This window comes from Bipolaris sorokiniana, assembly GCF_000338995.1.
Source record: "Bipolaris sorokiniana ND90Pr unplaced genomic scaffold COCSAscaffold_3, whole genome shotgun sequence".
NCBI classification, from domain to species: domain Eukaryota; kingdom Fungi; phylum Ascomycota; class Dothideomycetes; order Pleosporales; family Pleosporaceae; genus Bipolaris; species Bipolaris sorokiniana.
The window spans coordinates 1412665-1435982 of NW_006911897.1; the positions used below are offsets into that span (position 1 = coordinate 1412665).

Below are 23318 nucleotides of genomic sequence, written 5' to 3' on the forward strand. Positions count from 1 at the left end.
ATAGCAGTCGAGTAGCGCCACTATGTAATTCTCTATATCTGGGTTGATTTGATCCTTTGCTCAAAACAGAAAATATCAATATTGATATAGCCTCACCAAAAACATAAAACGACTTAAACATACCAATGACAAGTTAGCATGATCTACACGTGCAGGTATTGGACACTATGATGTCACAATGAGTAAGGCATTAACCAGTCATCAATCACGTTCCGTTCCAGGAAAAATATACACATTATGGGCCAATAGTGACTTTGAATGGGGTTTTAAAACCCGACCTCAAAGAGGAACTACGGCAATGCCATAGGGAGCGTGTTAAATCACTCGCGGACGAAACACACTTCCAGTGTGCCGTTTGAATCTGGGAGGTTACTCTTTGGATGAGAAACAATGAAAATTGCAAAAGAGGGACTGAAAATAACCTTGGACAGTGCTTTCCAATACTGCGCATCCAAAGATTCCAATAGAAGCATAACACACTTCGTTGCCGCACTGAAATCTTCGACTGATCGATCGTGGTCAGGCTTTGATAGTCAAGTACGCGTTCCCCGGCGAGTTCGAAGCAAAACGTCTGCTGTGATTGCAGTCAGGGGTAACTCAGCCTATCCGGCGCCATAACGATGCGAAACAATCGTGCATTCTCATATACATACATAGATGGCTTAGCCCGATGACATACATTCCTCCATATCACCCATGTCTACTTAGGTACTTTGTTCGGAAGCCAACATCAAGGCTGACATGTGAAACCCTAGCACATCGCGGCCCAGCCTCGTTCTCGTCAAGGCACCTATCACGTGATCGGATTTTGCCCTGCGTTAGCACGAGTAAGCGAAACGAAACATCTAGACCACGTTTCCAAGATGAAACTTGGCGGCCCGCGATTTAGGGCGACAAGATATCGGATTGGTCGATGCGTCTAGTCATCGTACCCGTGGTCTCGCTTCGGCCTACTTTCCCCGAAAGGTCAACAAGGCTGATGCCGTAATTGGTGGCGTGGTGTCCCGGTCTGTAATTACCTTGCCACTGTGTTCCCGTGGTGTGTAGGTACAGTTCATCGTGTATCGAGGCTAAAACGTTAGACTAGAGAATGTTGACTGTCAATTTGCTGTCTGCAGCCGGTACAATAACAATTGCAACCTCGATTTACACAACAAGCCTGGCGGCGACAACTTGATTTGTGAAGATAGTTACCAAGTGAGCGAATATTCGCGGGCCTGATACCTTTTTCTTTGGCAAATGACTACAGGGACATGGAAATGTGGATGTGTTGATTACAATAAAGAACAATCATGTCGACATTACCTTCCCTACCTTCTCCTATCCCTAAAATTTCTCCCCTAAACCTCACTACAGCCGTGCTCCCGAGCGGTCATCGCAATGTTGCGCGTGTGGCGTTTGGCGAGGTCCAAGCGAACGGCGTATGAGTGTTCAAGACATGAAGCAGGAGGTGAAGTTTGGTGTGTAGTTTCGAATTGCGGCGGTGAAGGATGGGAAGGGGGTCAAGAAGTGGAGTAGAGGACACTTGCTGGCCTAGAGAAAGAAAGGGAAATATGGGGTTGGGATTGGATAAGCATTAACTACGGACTAGTGTAGTGATGTGTTGGTTACTGCCTGTGATCCAAGAATCGGTATCGGTCAGTCTGACACAACTCTTTCCAGTGTTTACACCTCAGGTCGATAATCTGCTGTGCGACAATTACGTTGCTCGGATCACATGCTCCCTGACAATGTGTTTACCATCCCTGCTACCATCCAAAATCTTTACCCCTTCCATATGAGTTTGCTCCCCATTCTGTAACTCTTGAGTGGGCTCAATGATGCTTTTCGCGTGCAAGGGTTGTGCTGCGGACGGCGGCGGTGGTGGTGGAGGCGGCGGCGCCCAATCAACCTTGAAAAGCAAGTTGGGTCACCCTGTGGGATCATCTTCCATGAAGACAATGATGTGACTAACGTACTTGTTGCCTCCCATCTCCCTCTTATGCTGGGCGAGAAAGTAGCCTACACCGATACCGTTTGGTGATCCTGGGACACATGTCAGTCAACTCGCAATGTTGTACTATGATCACTTTGAAGTTGGAACGTAGGAATATGATGAGAGGAGAGTCAGACTTACCCAGAAGAGCCCTATACTCTTCAGTTTCCGGATTGAATCGAACTCCTGGCCAGGGTGGCACTTCGTCGTGACCATTTTTTTCCATTGCATGCTCAATAAGGCGCCCAGTCTCTTCGTTGACGACCTCGAAGGAGATAAAAGCGTTAATACCTCATAGATTATGACCACTCATCCTATTCCAGAGACCCCAGGTAATGTCGGAGCTAGATCTCAAGGCAGGCATTTCATCGCGCGGGATTGGAATATGTGGGGGGATATCCCACAACATGCGGGCCTTGGTCTCGGGAGACGAACGATCGATAAGGAATATATAACCATCTAGGTTGTTCACACCGATGATGAAGTGCCCACCAGTTGCCTATGGAAAGTGAGATTTGTTAAGAAACCGAGTGATTGAATCGCGGGGAAGAATTGGCTCTAGCTTACCCTGTATCTCCGTCCATTGACAGTGTAATGTTGTTGTGACCTTTGTGGGAGAGATCCATCAGGGTTCCTCTCAGCAATAGGAGAATCGTAATGAATGATTGTGAAACAGCGGTTAGGTCCACCATGGTCAGTGTCGTCCATACTGATACCCAACTCACTAAAAGCTCGCGTCAAAGCACTATGTTTTGTTCTAAAGTGGCAAGATCCCTTATATTTGTTGTCACCACTCATATCACTGTAACCCCACGTAGTCAGTTCGTTTACCAGAGTACCATGCCACGGGGTGGTTAGTGGTCTGCAGTGTAGGACAGCTTGGTCGGGGTTGAGTGTAGTGCCAAAGAGTAATTTAGTTCCTTTGCACGTTGCCTGGTACCATAGCTCGCTATAGATAGCCCTGGCATGGATTGTTTTCGTATCGGAACCGATTGCTGGATTGGAGTGTTTTGTGCGAGGTGTGTCAGTGAGCCCCGACTGAAGTATCTCACCTGCAGTCAGAAAAATTAAGTGTGCGGAGACGGCAATGGCCAGGGATTTGAGCTTCATCTTGAGATTTGACTTGTAATGTACGAGAGGGGGTGCGGTGTAAGTAGAAGTCACAAGAGCGAAACGAAGTTGAAATCGTATTTGTATCTGGCAGATGAGGGGGCGCGCAAGCCAGGTGAATTGACTTGTCTATATATGGCATAGCTACAGTAACGAGAGTGAGTGAATGAGTGTATATATAAGCGGTAAGCACTTGGGGATGAAAGTGAAAATGAGTCCTCGCAAGAAAACTTAACGCAAGTGATATACAAAGGCTCAAGAGAGAGGAAAAGAAAGTCTCATGTCTATTTTGCGTACAGGATATTCAAACGGGTGTGATTCATTATAGGTGTAGCAAGATGGATCTTGGTGTATGAGAGAAAAAGGGTGAGATAGTATAAACATCTTTCTCCCGCAGTGACAAGTGCGCGTGGATCTCCCATTATGACGTAACTAGAAAGAAGATTAGGATATTGGCAAGACTGGATCGCATCGGGGTACAAACGACACGTTCTTGTAGGAGTAAACGGTGCATATTGTGCATGTCCTGCAAGTCCTGGATGACCAGTGAATCTTTACAATGTAGCTCTTCTTGGACGAGCATGTTGATATCAAGGTGAGATCGTATCGATGCAGACTTTGCCAAGATGATGTCGTTTCGGGAGTACTAAATCACTGAATGAAGATAGTATCGGACTTAGAGCCTGCGGAAAGAGATTTTGATCTACATGGTAGGTGCAAAAGAGAATACATGTTGTTTTTCTCACCAAGCATTCTTTCGGGATGTCACTCAAAAGGGTTCCGAACATTAAAAAGACAGGTGGCTGTTTGCACATGATAGAGTGGATGTGTTTATTTTATTGGCTACTTGTATTGATTACATCAAGACATTATCGAATAAAAAGTGGACGTGATGACATTCACGGAGCAAACATAGCGCACAAATATCTAGGGTCACCCACCTGTGTACTGAGTAGAGGAGAAAGCGAGTTTGAACATTGGGTACACGGAGCGGCCCATCAACCATTCACCCAAGCTACTGGCTGCCCTAATCGAGTCAGTGGAGGCATGGTGAATGCCCACTATGGAAAGCCAATTGCATTTCTGCAGTGGCACTAATGTTGGGAGCTACAAGGGTAATCCCAGATTCCGGATTGGTCAGAATATGTTTTCTTTCGCTGTCATATTAGAAGTACGAATCTAGCAGTGATTACTGTCTTTCATCCTAACAACGATTCAGTTGTTCTATACCTGCTCGGCTTGATAGCAATTCTCATGCATGTCTGAGGCTCGGAACAGAGTTGGTTTGGATGTGAAGCTGTATTGGCATCATCGTGGCGCTAGATTCATCTCAGTCACTATCGCTGTCATAGCCGGGGACAAGCATGGTAGACAGCTTCGATGGTGGCTGGGCTGATTTAACTTGAGGTTGAGGGGCCGGGGTCGGAGTTGGTGCCTGGGCCTTCTTCTTGATGCCAAGCGCGGCGCTGAAGTCCTTCTTTTCTTTTGGCTTCTTGCTGAAGGATGCGACAACAGGCAAGTCTATTGGGACATCCATCATATCCTCGTCGATAGCTTCCTCACCAATATCTGGCATGCTCCGACTAGCAAAAGCCTGTCGTGCTGCCTCGGCGTCCTCTTCATCTTGTTTCTTCCTGCGCTCACCGGCAGCATCAGGTTGGACGTCGGGTCGAGTACCTAGGCTCTCTGCTTTCTCTAGGCGCGCATTCCTCGAGCGAATTTCATCGAGAGCATCAGCAATGGCCATTTCGGTCTTGGCATCGACTACTTTTGTCTCGAGCTCCTTCATGGCGTCGCGCTCTGCCTCTTCTTTCTCAAGGCGATCCAAGCGCTCCTCCTCTGTTTCCTCATTGAGCTTGGCTTCTCTCCAGGGTTCAAAGTTGCGCTTTGCGCCGCGCTCGCATTCGTAGTCCATGTTCTTGGGGTCGGTTTTGAAGGTGATTTCGCCAGAACAACGGGTGCAGCGGATATAGAAGCGAAAGATGGCAATGTTGTAGTACTTTTGGTCGGTGGTCTCCTTGCGAGCGTTGAATTTGCGGCCTTTGTAGATGAACTCGCCACAGTGCGTACATTTCATGGAGAAGGGCGCCATAAGGCGGACGGTCATGAGCTTGGGTCCTGCATTCTTAGGACCGCGCTGGCGGGTGATTTTGGAAGGGTCGAAATCTGGAGGGTAGTATTTGGTGAGAACTTTTCGTTCGGACATGGTGGGCGATGGGTGCCTTGGGCGAGTTCTCTGTCGAAGTGTTGTGTGGTGTTGTGTGGTGTTGTACGAGGTTGAGAGGGAGCGGCAACCTATTATTCCCAGCGAAGCTAATTTTGCTGACTAACACAACTGACCAATCATCAAGTTCGCGGTAACCCCGCAAACATGTGCTTTCGTGTCATGCTGGCGCCCGCGCGTCGCCTTTGTGTGCATGGACTTACACATGTAATATACACAATCACTCATTTGTCTTAATCCACCAAAAGACCCACCCTCCCACGCGTCGATTACTCCCCTAGCACATGGCCACAGCAGCTCGGCACCATGGAAAATTATCTTCGCGAATGGCGCCAGGAGGCCCTCAACCGCTGCCAGTACGACACGGCCATCTTTGTTGCCGACAAGCTGCTGGCCCTCACTGGTATGCTACCCTACCCTCACCCACCACTACTACCCTGGCCGCTCACGACACCCCACAGACGATGACCAAGATGCCTTTTGGCTGGCTCAGGTCCACTTCACCACTGGCAATTACAACCGTACCCAGGCCCTGCTTGCGCGCGGCAATTTGATTGACCGCACTCCCCAATGCCGATACCTCGCCGCCCACTGCGCCATCAAATTGGGCAAGACGGATGACGCTCTGCATATCCTCGGCGACAAGAACCCCACCCATCTCATTGCTGCCCCAGACAGCGCCCGTACCAAGTTGCGCCATGTCCATGTAAATACACGCCATGGCCCCCGCCATCACCGCTCTGGTTCGCGCAACGAGCGCCTGCCCACGAGCGAGGAGCGCGACCGCGAGAATGCCGATAACATCAAGTCCGAGGCTGCCATGTGCTACCTGCGTGGCGTTTGCTATGCCAAGCTGAACTCGTTCGACCGCGCAAAAGAGTGCTACAAGACGGCCGTCCAGATTGACGTCCAGTGTTTTGAGGCCTTCGACGCTCTCATGTCTAACTCGCTCATGGCCCCGGATGAGGAGTGGAAATTTCTCGAGTCGCTCAACTTTGACACCATCAACGTCTCCAGCAATCCCTCGCTGTCGCAAGAAGCCGCCTCCTTTACAAAAACACTCTATACTACCCGTCTGTCAAAGTACACCAGACCTGAGGAGTTTGCAAATGCCACCGAGACCCTTACCACTCACTACAACCTCGGCGAGAACCCAGATATTGTTCTCTCCAAGGCCGACCTCATGTTTACCCTGTGTAGATTCCGCGATACCCTTGCTCTTACCTCATCCGTTCTTTCCAACGACAAATATAATTTCAATATCATGCCCATACATATAGCATCTCTACACGAACTGGGCGAGAAAAACACACTCTTTCTCCTCGCCCATGAGCTTGCGGACACACATCCCTCGGAGCCGTGCGTGTGGTTCGCCGTCGGCACATACTATCTCGCAATCGGACGCATAGCCGAAGCGCGTCGATACTTCTCAAAGTCGTCTATGATGGATCCGCACTTTGGTCCCGCATGGATTGGCTTCGCACATACCTTTGCTGCTGAAGGCGAGCACGACCAGGCCATTTCTGCCTACTCGACTGCTGCACGATTATTCCAAGGCTCCCACCTACCCCAGATGTTCCTCGGCATGCAGAACCTCCAACTGAACAACCTGACCTTGGCAAAAGAGTATCTCAAGACATCATATGATTTGTGTGAAAACGATCCCTGCCTACTTAATGAAATGGGCGTTGTCTATTTCCATGAGGGGCAACTTGTAGACGCCATACACTTCTTCCGCCGGGCACTTGCCTTTTCAGAGCAAAATGAAGCAGATCCCGATACTTGGATACCCACGCGGATAAACCTTGCTCACGCCCTTCGCAAGCATGAGAAATATAGCGAATCACTCGCCACTTTCGACGACGTCCTTCGTCATGGCACAAAGGATCCCAGCGTATTTGCGGCAAAAGCACTAGTACTCCTTAACATGGACCGTAGCTGGGACGCCATTGTCACCCTGCATGAAGCCCTTGCCGTCGCGCCTCAAGACCCTATGGCCACTGATCTCCTCAACCGCGCTTTGGAAGTCAACGAATCCGATAGCGGACATGCGCAGTCCAACCCGGCTGCTGCATCAACCTTTCCAGGCGAAACAGAAGAGAACGAAGAGATTGAAGAGCTGGAGCGCCGAATGAGTGGTAAGCTACGGGAGATTGAACAAAATCGCGTCGCGGGCAGACGAAGCCGCAGGAGGCGTCATGCACAAGGTGGAGCAGCCGAAGATATCAGCGCTTTTGGCGAGAGCATGGTAGTTGACTCGGATGAAGGATAAGACATTGATTGTTTGCATGCGGGTTGGATGATAAAAGAACCTTGGACTTTGGATACGTTTTTCATTGCATAGTGGCGTCAAACACTGAGGCTGGGGTGCATTTCGGGACTTGGCATAGCGTATGGAGTGAGTGGGAACTGTCTATACTTTCTTTTTGGCCACATGAGATACCAAATCACGGGCGTTTGAATGCTTTTTTTCTTGCTCATCATCTTGATATGTCTACTGCATCTACGGTCGTTGTCCTTCCTCTTTGTGATCCATGACTATGTTCGTATTGCACAAAGCTGCATCCTTTGTTCTCCTAACCCATCAGATTTTCATCGCGGAAACCCTTGTACACGAACCCTGTTTTTCGATTTCATCATGATGTAGTAAGGAAGTAACTACCGCCTGATCTACCCATCAGACCCAATTTATTAAAATAACTATATGTACTTCATCTCGTCCGCGCAAATCCGAAGCCGACGAGGCCAGCAATATCTGTAGTAAAAGGAAAAGGAACGCCCAAACGCCCAGTTCAAACCCAAGCCCATCCATTAGAAATCTCCCATAAAGCCCTAATACTAAGAACAAAAGAAAGAAAGAAAAGATCGACCCAGAGGAAATCCTCTAGATTCCAGAGAGTCCCGGGCGCCAGAACCGTTAGCGGAACATAGCCCAGATCCCAGAATAAAATAAGAAAAAAGACAGAAAGAAAGAAAGAGAAGAAACTTCCCAGCCATATACCCTAGAACAAAACAAAAAAAAAGTCATAAACAAAGGAAAACCTTAAATCATCCAACCTCCCCCGCTTATACCTCAAGCATACTTCCCCGAAACCATACGAATCTCCCACTCCAACTTCGCCCTCTCCTCACTCACCCACCTCGGCTCTGGCGCTCGGAGCGCACCATCCGGATCTACCGTACAAATTTTCTTTAGCAACACTTGATTGTTCACCTCGGCCAATACGTCGTCGTTGAGCTCGGAGAAGTCGTTGAAGCCAGTGTACTGGGGGTGTTTGACTGTGGCGAAGATGGAGGGGTCGAAGTGAGGGAAGGAAAGGGGTGCATATTTGTTGGTAGAATGGGCAATGTTGGCAGTGGGGTTGTCGACGGTGCGGTTGACAGCGTTGGTAGTAGTGTTGTTAACAGCATTGCTGGCAGCTGTACTGCTAGCGGTGTTGACAGTGGCGGTGGCAGCCTTGAGTTTCGCGAGGCCTTCATGGTAAGCTTCTTGGCGCGAAGAGACGAACAAAGTCATCGAGTCGTAGATGTGGCGGCCGTTTTCTACGTCCCATTGGCTGATGGTGGTGGGTTGGGTGGAGACGGGGGGTGAGTTTGGTGCAGGTGCGGTGTTGGAAGCAATGTTGGGCTGTTTGGACATTGAGACTTGGTCTGGTTGATTGCTTTGAGGGACTGGGGCGAGGCTGGTTGAGTTGGAGGTGAAGTTGAGGGATTCGTTTGTTACGTCTTTGCCAGTCACTTTCACTTCGCGAGGCACTGCTTGCTTGGCAGACTGCATGAATGACGGCCTCTTAGGCTGCGCTACGCTGGATGCTGGCTGGCGGGAAGGCTGCTTTTGGATCTTGCTCAAGCTCTGCTTGTATACTGCTTGCTGCGTAGTAGGGTTTCCTGGGACAGAAGCTTTTGTTGCCTGACTAGATGGAATGAGGATCTTCTTAGACTCTCGACCTTTCTCGACCTTTTCCCACTGCTCTTGTGTCCATTGTCGACCAGACTGGTCCGTGGTTGGAGGCTTTTGTGAACTCTTAGTCACCGGCGGCGGCATATACGAGCGTTGCTGTTGAGCTCCTGAGTTTGCAGGTACTGGAGGTGGTCCTATGTTGCCTGTCTGGCGCTGAAGTAGATTCGAGTGCTTTTGGGGCACCACTTTATTGTACATATCATTCGCATACCAAGAGTTATTTGAGTTCATCATCATGGGCGACGATGTCTGTGGGGATTGCTGGAACTGTGGCGCCAGTCCAGAACTCATTGCTGCCGATGCTTGTGCCTTCTGTACATATTGGCGCCGAACAAGTTCCTCATACTGTGCTCTGCTCCACTGGCGACCAAACTTATCGATAAAAGTGGACTGTCCTGCATTTGACACATGCGACGATGGCTGCGTAGGTGGATACAATTGTTGCTGTGGTAGCGATTGCTGTGTCATCCGCGCCTGTTGCTCTACGAACTGTTGGTCCAGTATCTCTTGTCTTTGTTGCGACTGAATCGCTTGTCCATCTGTGTACCCACGTGGAGGGTATCCAACGGGACTTGGTTGCATCGAGGACTGCATCTGTTGTCCTTGCACGGCCTGGAATGGCTGGACTTGATTGACTTGAGGCTTCGACCTGGAAAGATGTTCCGCTAGTATCTTCCCCGTCAAATCGATCATCTGCTGGTGTGTATATTTTGTACCAGTGGTCAGATCCGTGTAACTGCCGGGATTTAACAGTCCCTTAGCCTGTCGTATCACAAGCTTCCCATTCTGTAGATCCCGCCTCCAGATGTACTGGACCATTTGGTCCCTGGTGTAGGTCAGTGCAGTGTAGTTGTCCCTGAACACTACCTGCTGTGGGGGGATGTTTGTCGGAGACATTGATATCATAGGCGGCCGAAATGGTTGTACGGGGTACACAGTTGGTGGCGGAACTCGGTAGCTACTACTGTCGTTCATGTGACTGTTGTTGGACGCTTGACTTGCCTGGAAGGTGTAGCGGTCATCCATGACAGATAGTTGATGCGATAACAGGTCTGAAGATGGGTATGGGGAACGCGGTGTTGCACCTCTGGAAGTGAAGACATCCAAAGACTGCCACAGAGCCAAAGCGCCAAGAGTGAAGTCTTCTATATCAATACCGATACGACTGTCAATTAAGTAAATCGGAATAAGGAAGAAGTACTGATCGCCGCGTGGGATGATGAAATAAAGATGGGTGGTGGGGAGAGACGTGAGAGTCGGGTGGAGATAAGAGATTTGGAAGGAGTTAAGTGAATAAACAAGGTGAAGTTGACTTGGAAGGTCGCGCCAAACAGGTAATGGGACTGCAGGACCAAGCGACAATTTGAATAGCGCAAGTCGACAATGACCGAGAATCTGCTAAAGCTTATCTATCTTATAAAGATGTATAGACATGTTTTGTACTAAGTGAAGGTAAGAACAGATGACCATGTCGTCGGGCTCTCCATTTTTGTCTAAGGCATCAATGTAGTGAGTGAGGTGAATATGCACGGGGCGGTCTGTACCACGAGGGCGAACATCTAGCGCATTCCCACATATGCAATGCGCCAGGAGTAGTATGAATAACTCTGTTATCAGATTTTATCGAAAAGGCAACAACACTATTGTAGCGCGTGAGCAGTATTGCGGAGTGTGCGTTCGTGCGATTCGCTACCGGTCGCTATCAAATCTCCCGACTAACAATGATGAACATGTGGCTAGTGATGCCATTGGCATACTACAACATTGTGAACTGATAGTGAACCCTTGAATATCTCAATAGCATTCTTCTCATCCCTAGTCGATGGCCCGATAAGCCCTATAGGAACGAGGATGTTGGTACACGTGATTCAAGTCCCAGTAGCGCCTTAAAGAGACAGTCCAAAACAAAACACTCACTCTACTCGCCCACATATATAACAATGCCAAGTGCCCGCGCTTTATGTGTGCATATAATCTTTCAACTCTGACCAGAACAATGCAGGAACGCTCAGACGTAACCTACCAATACACGTCAGCCTGCAACAACTTGAATTGCAACCAAACTTGTGCAGATATCATATAATACCTTTCCTAGCACCCTGGAAGAAGAATCGGACAATGAAGACCTGGAGAGCTGCCATGGTCACAATCAGGCCTGACTCCATCAGACTGAAGTTGAATATCCTCTTCTCGGTGCTCTTGACAGTGCTAAAGTTGCGGTTCTCGCGCGTGCGGAAGTACTTTTGGTTGCGCGAAATGGTTGAGAGTTGGGCTGAAAGCTTGAGAATGGACTCTTCGATTACGGAGGTTTGCTCAGGGGAGGAGCCCTGCTTGGAAGGAATCTTGGCGCGGGCGGCTTCGTTCTCGACCTGTGTGCGCAAAGAGGGTCAGTAGGAGTAGGTCAGGCGAGAGGGTATGAATCAGGGAAAGACGTACGGCAATCTCGAAATCTACCACCTTCTCCGCAAATGTGCTCATCTCATTGCTGAAACAGAATTTGTACTCTCCAACGTCATTCGCGGTGAAGACAAAGTCACCCTGACGTTCCTTTGTACCATCGATAATGACTTTGTCTCCAGGACCGGTGACTTTGTAGTCGATATCGAACGAACCACCGGATTGTACCTATTCGCATACTCGTCAGTCTTGCTTTCATGAACTACTGATCATGCTGTGTATTGTACGATTCCCGAGTATGAACATTGAAGTCCATGGAGAGAGTGCAATTGTAAGTTCAGGACTAGACGTACAGCGAAGTAAAAGGCCAGCTTAGTCCCCTTGTTCACAGTGGTTGCGAAGAAGCAGGCTACTTCGTGTGCATCCATTTTGTAGGTGAGAGCGGTAGCATACACCGCAGTGGTGTAGGTCAGCATAACGCTGAGTAGCGTAAGAAACCCGCGCATCGTGTGTGTTGGCGTAAGACGACTGCTTTGGTTCTTGGGTGTTCTGGTGTTGCTAAGTTCCAGCTGTCGACAACGTCGGCACCACATTTTGCCGATGCAGGGATGTGCGACAGGGGAAAGCGCGGGCGCGGGGGACTACTACTAGCAAGAGTGGCGAATGAGAGCGAAGGAACATGGCTTCCCGTAGATCATCAGTACGTAGTTGTACATATGTATGTAGTACATACATGTGTAAAGTATGCGGTCAGACTAACAATCAAGCCATAATGTTACTTCTGCTATCCTGGTCTGCACGATGCACACGCTACACGTGATCCAAATAACACGCTACAAACATCTTGACGCCTGCGCTCACTTGTTCACGCATGCGACTCCGCCTATGCAATACCTCAAAGCTTCCTGCGCCAATGCTTCTTGAATGCGCGCAATGCACCCTACCCCGCTTAGCAATCCAGACATGTATCTTCTGCTCTTGCTAAAAATGTGATGTCGCCGCAACGTGCAATGGCTCTGGCGGTCTCGTGATATCCTACACTGCTATTTCTAGGCTTCAACGAATGAAGATGGAGTCTGTCTTGCCCCAGAGCGTCCGTGTTTTGGCTGGATGGTCAAGTCCTAGCGAAACATCGTCGCGCCCTGCTATTACGTCCCATAATACATCGTCTGCAATCTGTCAGTGTGTGCTAACTGAGGAATACAATAGGACAATGCCTTACCATCATCTAAAGGCTCTGGCTTCGAGTATTGCGACCTGCTTACAAGAGCAAACTTGATCTTATCCAGTTGCTTGCCCTTGATCTTGGTGAAGTCTGAAAGTCGCTGTTTGGTCTCGCTAAACGGCTCGCCCTACACCCACACACGTCAGCATCGGTCGTGCAGTGCTACATCATATTGGGGGCATAACCTACCTCTTTGATCGAGAGTTGGAATGGAACTCCATGTGGTTTTGAGGGTTCCTTGTCGTAGTGAAAGACTGTAATCTTCTTTGCCGACTCGTCATCCGAGTAAGGAGCGACAAAGATTTGGGTGTAATCGTAGAGGCCCATGATGGAATGATCTGGTGGAAGGACCTTGTGGAACTTGTGCATGTGAGCCTCGTATGCCCGTGTGTTTTGCATTATCTCGTCGCTGATACCGGCTTTCTTTTGCAAAGCCTCGAGAAGATCAGAAACCTGGGCGTTCTTCGGTACCATCAACGTGTGTTCCTCCTGTTTCGTGTTAGTAATGAAAAGCATAACTGAATACGATGTACATGAGTATTCACCTCTTTGCTGAGTCCGTCAGGCAGCCATGTCACCTTGACGGGTTTCCTCTGCTCCAGCTCTTTCAAGCTCATATCCAGCACTTCGTAAAACAGCGCATCGTTTCGCTGCATAGCACTCGCCGAGTAGTTGTATGGACCAGGGAAAAGGATGTTGTTTAGTGTTGAAGTGGCGCTGTATTTGATGGCTTGCTTGGGTTTACCAGTAGTGCTAACGGTGGTGAAGCGGAGGTGGTTGGGGTCAGTCTTGAGGTGCTCCGCTACTTTGCTAGCGAACTGATCATACGCCATCTTTTTGCTGAGAGTCAAGGAAAAGGTCGGCAGATCTGCTTCCGGTACCCTTGGCACGAATTCAATGTTAATCTTGTTAAGTAAATAATCGTAGAATTCCTTGGCTTCGGTATAGCCTCCTGCCGCGGTGATTTGTGCAGCTTCTTTTTCATTGAGTACGCGTTGGACTGTTATGATGTCGCCGTCTTGGATCTCAGAGGCCGCCAATGTTACCTTGGGCTTCATTGCTTCGATCATGTTTTGTTTGATCTCTTCTGAGAGCTTGATCTGCGTTCCAGCAGGCCATCCCATCATCTTCAGAATTGTAGGTGTAAGGTCGGACACTTTGTCTTGGTACGCGGCATAGAAGGTGCCCATGCCAAATAGGCTTTGTTGATTGGCGTCAAAGTGCTTCAGGAAGATCATCAGTGGGCGGTTGTTAGCCTGGCCCTTGAGATCCACCAACCGTTCACCAAATATCGGTGCGCCAGTCTCATCGCGGTCCTCGGCCTTTTCGATCCACATTCTGAACTGTGCCTGCTTTGTGCCATGCTTACTAGCGGCCTCTTCGACCGTCATTTCAGGGAACTCCAGAGCCGTATCAGGGCGAACAGTACCGTTTTGTCGGTTAACCATGGACCACGGACGTAGCATATCGGCCTGCGTTCCCAAGTCCTGAGCAACGGTCGCCGCAAAGTCGGCCATTGTAGTCGCTCGGAGAACTCGGTAGATCTTTGGGCTAGCGGGCGTCTCTACCTCGTTCTTCCACGGCACTATGTCGAATCCTTGGTAGACGCTGAATTGATCGTTGGATGCGACGGCAACGTCCATGTAGAGATGCGCCTCCTCGCGCTCCTTCTTCCTGCGCTCCAAGGCGGCCCGTTCTTCAGCAAGTCGCTCGGCCAGATGCTTGGGAGGCTCTACAGCCTTACTGTCCATAAGAACCTGATCGAGTCTTGTCTCTCTGATATAGACCAACATGTAAGCGCTCATGGAGCGCTTTGCAGACCAGGCTCGTGTGTAAGGATTCCGCTGGCCGGTGTTTCCGTTGGCTTGCACATAGTCGCCACCAAAGTTTTCCTCGAGCGCCTCCCGGAGCGTGGCGCGTGTGACGCGGTCGTCGTCAAACTTGTAGTAGTGTCCATCCTTGGTAGGCTTGAGAAAAGCGTAGTAATGGCCAGCATTGAGATCACCGCTGTGAACCAAAACGCCGTGAAGGTGATATACCCACGACTCTGATCGGTCGGCGCCCTCGGAGAGGTATGGTGCGGCGTCCCAAACCTCTGGAAATTCGTAACGATCGTTGACCTTCATCATGGCGTCGCGCTGGAAGTCGTACTCGAAACGCTTTAGTTGGAGATGTAGCACGGGCGGAAAGCTCTCGAAAATAACACCCTTTCTGGCGTCCTGTAGCCCAAAACCCTCTGCAAAATATTTGTTTTCACCGTCCATAGTTTCGACTTGAACGTAGTCTCTGAAGCTGTCGTCGAGGTTCTTGTTGCCGCTCACATTCAATTGAATATCCCAGAATTCCTCAACGCGAGAAGATTCGTAGTCGACGTTAATACATGATATGTAGGTTTTCATCTTGCCAACAAACATTTTTGTCAAGGCACCCTCAGCCTCTGTGCCTTTCATTCTCTCATCGAGCTTGTCCATGAGCACGCGAGATAGCTCCTGCACATCTTGTTGCTCAAAAATCTGCTTAGAGTCCCAACCGAAAGAGTGAGTCAATTCCGTAGTTCCTACGGCGGTGGTTGATGTTTGTAAGAGGTAGAAAAGCCTCTGCAGGGCGTATGCGCTATTCGAACGGTCGGCCTCTTCCGCAGTGGGGATTTGATATACGGCCTACCAAGGTCAGCAGAAGTATTGTTGGCTCAGGCTTGGTACCTACTTGGCGAAATGCCGTCGTGAAGAACAGGGACTGGAGAAGCGAATTCAGGTAACATGTTGCGCCCTGGTTCTTGAGACCAACCATGCCGGTTTCCTTCTTCGAGTCGTAGCTAGACAAGTCAGAAGCGAGGCTTTTCACGTCGCAATGCCAAGACTCACTTGATGAAGTTGTGCCATAGCACACCAGTGGGGTCCTTGAGCACTCTGACGTATGCCGTCACATTGGCAGCATTGTCCTCAACCATTGGCCGGCCACGATCCTCCCATGAGTTGCTAAAGAGCTTCCTAAGCTCGGCGAAGCGTGTGAAGCCCCAATCGCCCTCGTCGGCGGTAAAGCGGTGGTGTGCGGTGTGTGTGGTGAAGATGCTGGGGTCGTTTGGGTTCCATAGGACGAGCATAAACTCTACACAGGCATACCAGTCCTCGGGCATCTGCTTCTCGTCGTAGGCCTGCTCGAGATAGAAGGAGGCAAAGTCGACATTGTTACCGTAGGGGAAGAAGAGGATACGCCAGGGATGTCCACCGCACTCGAATATGGGGCCGTGTTCACGCCTAGTAAGTGTCCGCCAGTCTCTGATCTCCCAGGTGTGGTAAGCCTCGGCCTCTGTTTCATACTCGGCCGTCTTGGGCATATGCCTCTTCATGAAAGCATCGTACTCGTCTGCGCGGGGTTCGGCATCGGCGTCGACGTCGTCGTCCATGGCATCGTCCGTGTCGGGCGTGATGATGGCAACGTCGGCCTTTTCGTCGTACTCGTGGTCGACGAGCATGTCACTCTCAAGCTGCAGGCACAGTGGGGTCAGCATGTTGGGGCATTGTGTCGATGTGCAGCCGAGGGCGCAAGCTCACCTGGTCCATGGTGTCTGCTCGGGCCCGGCAGCAGCGGGAGATAGTAGTGGTAGAGGTAGTGGTGGTGGTGGTGGCGGCGGGGACAGACAGGCAGCAACAGCAGCAACAGCAGCAGCAGCGGCAGGAAGCAGGAGGCCGGCAGAGAAGGAGCTTCCGGAGTGGGTGGCGGGCGGGAAGGCACGATGGTGTGCGCTCAACGCAGGGTTGGTGGCCGAGGGAAGCTGCGCGCCAGTCGCTGTCTCAGTCTGAAAGGAACGAAGTTGCAGGCGGGCGGAAGCAGATGCGCGCGAGCGACACACGAGCAAGGATGGCTGTCTCGCTAAAAGGTGGCGGCTGTGGAGACGTGACGATGGGATTATCGCCCTGCCACGGTCCTAAAAAAATAAAAATAAATTATGTACGTAGGGGTAGGAGGATGTAGTGTACTTAGGCGGGAGGGCTTAGGAGAGGGCAGTCTGCGGCACACAAAGACAGAAGCCGGGGGAGAACAGGACTTGCAAGCCGGCCACCAGCCAGCCAGCCAGCGAGCTCTCTTGCCTGCAAGTGTGGTGCAGCCTTGGCGTTTATTCACGGTGGAGAGCACCGACCCACGACGTCATTCGTCAGTTTGTCGTCCCGTCCGAGGCTGGCAAGACATCATGCCATGCCCCCGGCCTCCATTGACGTTTGCAACACACACAGAACACTTTGTGTTGTAGAATTGCGCCTGTCTGTATCCGCTGACGACGCGTCCTCTGTAGACTGCCTGCACTTTGGCACAGTCGGAAAATCTCAGGTGTTGAGGTGCGCCCGTCCAAAGCAGTGGTGCGCCCGACTGCGGAGCTCAATGTCACATGTGCCCGTGTCCATGTGCAGTGCCAGCAGAACCTCGTAACCCAAACACTTGCCTCTGAGACTCTCAGCAGCTATGATTGTAGGAAAACATCGTCTTGCACCGGCTGTGTGGCGCTGCTACAATGGCTTGCGAAGACTCCCTCGCCCAGTTTCCCTTGCCCAACCCCGAGCCCGCTCTCAGCATGCTGCAGCCGTTGCGCCCGCATGGAGACCGTCTTCGGCCCTCGACGAGTAAGCTGCGTATCAGCAACTCATCCTCCATGGCTACCAGAGCTGATGCCCGAATACAGATGGGTCCAGCGTGAAGCCAGGCCCATAAGCTTGCGCCAGTTGACTTTCTTCGGAAGAACTCTCACCGAGTCTCGTCTGCTCGACTCGGCCAACTACTGCAGATTGGAGCTTCCCACCAGGTCGTACCGTGGTGCCCTGCCTGCCAGAACATCCTGCTGACTCTCTGCAGGCTCGCCCATCGTCTTCGCGATATCCAAACCCTGCCCTACGTTGTCGTCGCCAATCCCCATCTTGCCCATGTCTACGAATCATACTTGCGCGCCTTTGAGCGCTTTCGTCGCATACCCGAAATACGCTCGCTGCAAGACAATGACAAGTATTGCAAGGTTCTTGAGGAGACGCTGACCGAGCACGCGACCGTCATACCCCGCCTTGCAACAGGTGTCTTGGAGGTGCGAGGCCTCATCAAGCCAGAGGAAACCGACAAGTTCATGACCACCATGCTGCGCTCCGTATGATTTTACCCTCACACGCGCACTCGAACCATACTGACGTAAATCAGCGTATATCTCGAAGAGTCATCGCAGAACAACACCTTGCTCTCACTGAAACCTTCAACTCGCCCTGGCACTTCCCCCAGGCCAAGCACCCTCCACATGATCAAGAAGCCGTTGGCGAGATCTTTCTGCGATGCAACGCCAAGGAAATTGTCGAAGACTGCGGAAAGACTATGCGGGAGCTGATAAGACGCACCTATGGTCCCCATGTTGCAATTCCCGAAATTAAAGTCTACGGTCATGTGGACGCGACGTTTCCATACATCTTGAGCCATCTCGAGTACATCATCGGTGAATTGCTGCGCAACTCAATCCAGGCCGTCATTGAACAGCCCAAATCCAAAGGCACCAAGCTGCCACCCATTGAAGTTTTGATATGCGAGACTTCGCAGCACGTCATCATCCGCATTTCTGACCAAGGTGGTAGCATCCCGAATGAGGTCCTGCCTTATTTGTGGAGCTTCAGCAAAGGGCCGCGACGCGAGAGGCGAATGGAGAATCTGGCGAGGGTACCAAAGCTCCTCGGTACGCTGCAGGAATTGCAAGTGCCTGGCGCTGAGTCTGCTGCAGAGATACAGCAAAAGCAAGACACGCGATCAAAATATGGCGACTCGGGCCACCACATCGGCTCTTTATCTTCGCTTACCAGTCGTGCACCAGATCTCCGTCTCGGCATCGGGCTTCCAATGTCGCGGCTGTATGCAGGTAAGTAAATGACAACAGACTCACTTCCATGTGTCTGACTGTCCTTAGAATATTGGGCTGGAAGTCTAGAAGTACATAGTCTCGAAGGCTATGGAGTTGATGCCTTTCTCCAGATATCCAAACTGGGCAACAAGAACGAGCGCCTCACCACGCGCGCTTCCATGGACGCCATATAGACGGGTTAGTGTGGAACACGCACCGCACTACAATTTGGGAAGGTGCCATCTGCATTTGATTGTTGTTGCGAGTGTTGCATGTGCGTCAGTTAGTATAAGTGGAAGGCGCGATTGGCCACCCACCCGTAAGGAGTTCCAACGTCTGCATGATCCCAGACCACCAGCACCGCTCCTTAACCAGTTGCCCATCTTCAGATCACCGCATTATTCCCGCGCATCTACTGATTCGTAGCAATACATCATGTCTACCGAACTTCTTGTAAGCATATCTGCCCCGCCTGGCGAGCATTACTGACTTCCCTAGTCGCCGCTGCACCCGAGTGTCGGCGCTGACAGCCATGCTCATCCATCGCCAGTTACGACGACCGTGGCGAGCCCGCATATAGTAGCCCTCTTGGCTCAAGTGACTTTTGACGTGGAGATGCACGGTTTCGCTGCCAATTCAAACGCACCACCTTACAAGATGTACCAACCAAGGCTACGGAAGTCACAAGTCATGCAGCAAGGTGCGCACATCTTACTTGTGTCAGATCGCATCCAGAGCTTCGTGATGCTGATTAGGAACAGCTGTCAGTCATCTCGATACGATATCTTGCTGGAAGGTCATGTCTTACATGCAAGCTCGAGAGCTTACGCTCTGGGAGTCCTTGTTCCACCAGTGCTTAGTCTCGCGGATCGAAGAACGCTTACGACGCACTGCCATCATTCAATTGAGCAAACGCAAAGGTGATCGTGTACTCCTGGAGATGCTCCATCTATTCTACACTGGCACTGAAAATGGAAATGAGCTTGGCTCCATTGCATTGGCAGGTCCTCTACCTTCTTGCAACCTCTACTAAGTCTGATCTAGATTGTGTCGACCAAGTTTCCCTTCTTCCCTGTCTTATCCAGTCTTTTCCCGAGAATTATGCATGCTTCATTAATATCAATGTTTTCTGTCTTCTTCATGACATGATTGATGCCTTCTACGAAGAGCGTACAAGCCAACCTGCTCTGCGAAACCTCCACTGGTCGCTTGGTTCTGGCGATCTTTATACCTTTGTCTACAACTATATCTCCATACAAGACTGCTTTCAGAACACCCCAGCTGGACCATGCCTGTTCGTCAAGTATTCAATTGATTGGCTTTCCTTTCCGTTGATCATTGTCACTACCGATATAGCCTGGCACCCCCCTGCCTTCGATTTCAAGCTTGCTCCTGCTCAGATAGAGCCAGAAGCTCAATATATTATTGCCCCTTCCTGTCGCCCGATGCTTCAAGAGCCTGGAACATCGGGATGCAAAAGCTTTCCCGGTTATGTCAAATATATTGTGACAAAGTCTTCCTCCGTAGCTAAATGGGACCATAAGGCCAAGCTCTTCCGCATGCAGGCCCCAGACAGGTTGGAAGTGTGATGAAACTCTCCAGGATACGGCAACTCCATTGGCTTTGCTGACCACTGACTATAGGGCAACACTGCAGCCGTGTTGAAGACAATAATACAAGCTAAAATCATCACACCCTTTCCGGAAAACGTGCGTTTCGAACGTACATCGCGGTACGCCATCAAAGTTGCACTAGCACACGCCCGAGAAGTTGATTCGGTGACGGAAACCCACGGAGCACCGACAACACTGAGATGGGTTATACCACCACACAAAAGCACCAACTCTCTTCAGTCGCATGGTTTTCGGCATGTCCCTACTTCTCCTCCAGATTCTCTGGTCGAGCTGGTGGACCGCGGCCCCAATCCCGATAGCGAGTACTGCTATTGGAAGGGCTATGCCGAATCCGCGGCCTCAGGTGTCTCGATGTACAACGTACACGATTTAGAGTTGAAACCCGACCAAAAAGCACCAAGAAAGCGCACAAATTCATCGTGTGAAGACAACGCCACCTGTTCTGACGAAGACCGCATGTATAGTGCCTCAGATATCCAGCTTAAGCGCCGAAAGTTAGAGAAGACCGATATGGCTAACAATCAGGTCGAATCATCACCTACAAACCTATCATATCTTATGCTTCAACCAGCGCAGGACGACACACCTGATGACGAATTTTGCACACGCGAGACGCGCCATTCCGGTATCTCAACGAACACGGCCGCTCTATCAATCAAGACCGATTCTCCATCTTCTCAACTGCAAAATGAGTCTGAGAAAGTGATCTACAAGAACCCAGATCGGGTAAGGAATGAACCGTATCCGACGCCGCCGTCTACACCTTCGACGCTTGGCTCTAGCTCTGACTATGGAAACTACCTTTTTGGAGTTGGCCACCCTGGTACTCACACATCGCCGATAGCCCAAGCCAGGAATGGATTCCAGTCTCCATGGGAACTGTCACAGCATACTATCCAGCACAACTATCATGAATTCAAGGCGATGGCTCTGCGTCAGTCGACGAAGCAAGCTGACTGGGGTGATGCGAGCTTTGAGAAGATATTTCTGGAAGAGAGCGATGCCGAACAGTGGCACTCATCTGATGTTGATGACCTGGATGAGGAGATGGATGGCTAGGGGGTGGAAATGTGATGATTGCAAAGGGTGTCGTTCGGGCCGGTTGAAGTGAATCATCGTTGAAGGTTTGGTACGGCTGTTTTGATCGTGGGTATTCCTTCTTCGACTTCTTGCGGCCCACCTGAGCAAAGGGTTGTTGGTTTGGCAAACGTTTACAAATGTGATACTCAGGTGCCAATGCAAGATCATCACTGCTCGTTTGTGGGTTGCTAGCAAAATACTTCGTGTTGGACCAAACGCAGCCTGTTGAGTGAACGTAGCTGTCTTGCCACAGGCCAATCCAACGCATTTCAAGCATTCTAATTAGCTCATCATTCGTAAGATGCCTTGTTTCTCTGGAGGATCTTCCATGATCAAATCGACAACCGCAGAATGCGACTACTTCGCAGTAACTGCTCTTCCCAGTATCTAACCAGCGAACATGGTCAAACGGAAAACAGAGTATTTCGGTATCACCTGTATATATATGTCCGCTTCTGTTCGCAATGAGATGATACATATACCATTTACCATTTGAAACGAAAATTGACTCTGCAATCCTAGTCAAGCACTCAGCATAGCACCTACTTACCTTCATCTCTCCCAAAACGAAACCATGGAAGGGTATTCATGCAAGAATGCAGCTACCATCCTCATACCTATCCTCCTTATTCCTGTTCAAATTGTGGTAATTTCATTGTTGGTGCTCGTAGCTGGAGATGCTTGCCGTGATCCGAGGGATACTCGCGGGGTTAGTACTAGGGAAGAAGCAAGGAAGGGGGGTAGGTGCGTTGCTGTTTCGCGGGTGCATGTGTGTTCGGTGGGGTGTGTGCGTTGTAGGATTGGCTGCGGAGAAGATAGATTGTGGAAGGGTTTGGAGAGGGAAAAGGAGTGGGAGAGAGTGGATAAGAGGAGAGGGGGAATATGGAAGGTCATAGAGGGGGGGTTGAGGAGAGTTGATGGTGAGGATGATGATGGCCTGCCTGAACAGGAGACGAAGGAATATCAGCATTTCCCAGCCCATGAAGATTGTCTGTCGAAACCGCCACTTCCCTTCATCGATGGCTTATATGTGCCAGATTGCGGAGGTGTAAAGACATAATTGTACCAGGATCGACAGATCTTCCAACGGGATGATCAGCCGTTCAAGGATGAGACAGCGAGACGCGATATCTCACGAGATCCATACGTAAGGATTGATCGGCGGCGGAAGCATCAGTGCTGTGCCTCGAGATAGCGGTCAGACCCTTCACAACACAGAACCCAATAAGATAAGCACGATGAGAGAATGGATCGGCTTGATGCGGATACACCTAGTCTCGAGACGTTCTTGGGGCATAAGGTGGAGAGGGATGTATGCATGTGCGGCTGGCAAGAAGAGGTTCAACCAATGGCGATATACAGAAAGGGCCGCATCATCGGGATGTTGCAGAAGGAATGTGTTCTGATAAGTGAGTATACGACAAGAAAAAACGTATGAGTTCAATGGATATTATGACATGACCATTGAGCGTGGTCCTCGAGTAGTCCCCGACGTGACGTAGACCCCGAAATTAGCTAATCCCCGAAGTGAATAACGGCGATTGCGCAGTGACCCTACAAAAGCAGATGGGCAAACCCAATTCTAGAACAACCGTGTAGACCCCGATAACACCAAAATCACTTGCCATTCCAGCGCCATGACGCCGATCAAAGCATATCGTGCAGGATTCAATAAATCCTCGACCTCCTTTCCATCTCAAATCTGTGCATCTCCAAGCAACCAAGGACCCCAGACCGCTGCTACCCGTTCACCGCCTCTGCACCTGCCTCATTGCACCAACACGTGGTTCCAGCCAAAAAGCCGAAGCCGCCGTTACCCCGCCCCCACGGCCGTCGCTTATACCTGCGC

At 50.4% G+C, this 23318-nt stretch overlaps 10 protein-coding genes across 10 annotated transcripts; 4 read left to right on the forward strand and 6 right to left on the reverse strand.

Annotated features, from left to right (window-relative positions):
• Nucleotides 1-1699: 1699 nt before the first annotated feature.
• On the reverse strand, nt 1700-3085 carry COCSADRAFT_83739 (uncharacterized protein; the record flags this gene model as incomplete). Its single annotated transcript, XM_007698887.1, is given in 5 exon segments — nt 1700-1823; nt 1914-2025; nt 2117-2266; nt 2282-2474; nt 2543-3085. The coding sequence occupies 5 exon segments, from the start codon at nt 3083-3085 to the stop codon at nt 1700-1702; spliced, it is 1122 nt and encodes a 373-aa protein (XP_007697077.1).
• An 809-nt stretch (nt 3086-3894) lies between these two features.
• COCSADRAFT_289092 (uncharacterized protein) lies at nt 3895-4299 on the forward strand. Its single transcript, XM_007698888.1, has one exon. It carries the CDS (start codon nt 3899-3901, stop codon nt 4181-4183), a length of 285 nt encoding a protein of 94 aa, XP_007697078.1. The 5' UTR covers nt 3895-3898; the 3' UTR covers nt 4184-4299.
• A 116-nt stretch (nt 4300-4415) lies between these two features.
• On the reverse strand, nt 4416-5291 carry COCSADRAFT_81578 (uncharacterized protein; the record flags this gene model as incomplete). Its single annotated transcript, XM_007698889.1, has 1 exon — nt 4416-5291. One exon carries the CDS (start codon nt 5289-5291, stop codon nt 4416-4418), a length of 876 nt encoding a protein of 291 aa, XP_007697079.1.
• A 233-nt stretch (nt 5292-5524) lies between these two features.
• COCSADRAFT_111168 (uncharacterized protein) lies at nt 5525-7791 on the forward strand. The gene is made up of 2 exons (XM_007698890.1): nt 5525-5712; nt 5771-7791. The coding sequence occupies exons 1-2, from the start codon at nt 5616-5618 to the stop codon at nt 7579-7581; spliced, it is 1908 nt and encodes a 635-aa protein (XP_007697080.1). The 5' UTR covers nt 5525-5615; the 3' UTR covers nt 7582-7791.
• A 212-nt stretch (nt 7792-8003) lies between these two features.
• Nucleotides 8004-10296, reverse strand: COCSADRAFT_352286 (uncharacterized protein; the record flags this gene model as incomplete). The annotated part of the gene is made up of 1 exon (XM_007698891.1): nt 8004-10296. One exon carries the CDS (start codon nt 10294-10296, stop codon nt 8383-8385), a length of 1914 nt encoding a protein of 637 aa, XP_007697081.1. The 3' UTR covers nt 8004-8382.
• A 571-nt stretch (nt 10297-10867) lies between these two features.
• On the reverse strand, nt 10868-12218 carry COCSADRAFT_136385 (uncharacterized protein). The gene is made up of 3 exons (XM_007698892.1): nt 12021-12218; nt 11707-11895; nt 10868-11639 (listed from the first exon to the last, which is right to left on the reverse strand). Exons 1-3 carry the CDS (start codon nt 12171-12173, stop codon nt 11346-11348), a joined length of 636 nt encoding a protein of 211 aa, XP_007697082.1. The 5' UTR covers nt 12174-12218; the 3' UTR covers nt 10868-11345.
• Nucleotides 12219-12345: 127 nt separating this feature from the next.
• Nucleotides 12346-16902, reverse strand: COCSADRAFT_136389 (uncharacterized protein). The gene is made up of 7 exons (XM_007698893.1): nt 16447-16902; nt 15757-16379; nt 15599-15707; nt 13438-15552; nt 13082-13381; nt 12890-13019; nt 12346-12836 (listed from the first exon to the last, which is right to left on the reverse strand). The coding sequence occupies exons 1-7, from the start codon at nt 16453-16455 to the stop codon at nt 12724-12726; spliced, it is 3399 nt and encodes a 1132-aa protein (XP_007697083.1). The 5' UTR covers nt 16456-16902; the 3' UTR covers nt 12346-12723.
• Nucleotides 16903-17585: 683 nt separating this feature from the next.
• Nucleotides 17586-18949, forward strand: COCSADRAFT_82103 (uncharacterized protein; the record flags this gene model as incomplete). Its single annotated transcript, XM_007698894.1, has 4 exons — nt 17586-17698; nt 17741-18023; nt 18074-18773; nt 18822-18949. Coding segments are annotated over 4 exons (1224 nt in total), but the record flags the coding sequence as incomplete, so codon positions are not given.
• Nucleotides 18950-19190: 241 nt separating this feature from the next.
• Nucleotides 19191-21448, forward strand: COCSADRAFT_352308 (uncharacterized protein; the record flags this gene model as incomplete). Its single annotated transcript, XM_007698895.1, has 5 exons — nt 19191-19208; nt 19254-19455; nt 19511-19759; nt 19800-20338; nt 20399-21448. The coding sequence occupies 5 exons, from the start codon at nt 19191-19193 to the stop codon at nt 21446-21448; spliced, it is 2058 nt and encodes a 685-aa protein (XP_007697085.1).
• A 622-nt stretch (nt 21449-22070) lies between these two features.
• COCSADRAFT_34234 (uncharacterized protein) lies at nt 22071-22448 on the reverse strand. Its single transcript, XM_007698381.1, has one exon. It carries the CDS (start codon nt 22361-22363, stop codon nt 22106-22108), a length of 258 nt encoding a protein of 85 aa, XP_007696571.1. The 5' UTR covers nt 22364-22448; the 3' UTR covers nt 22071-22105.
• Between the last annotated feature and the right edge of the window lie 870 nt (nt 22449-23318).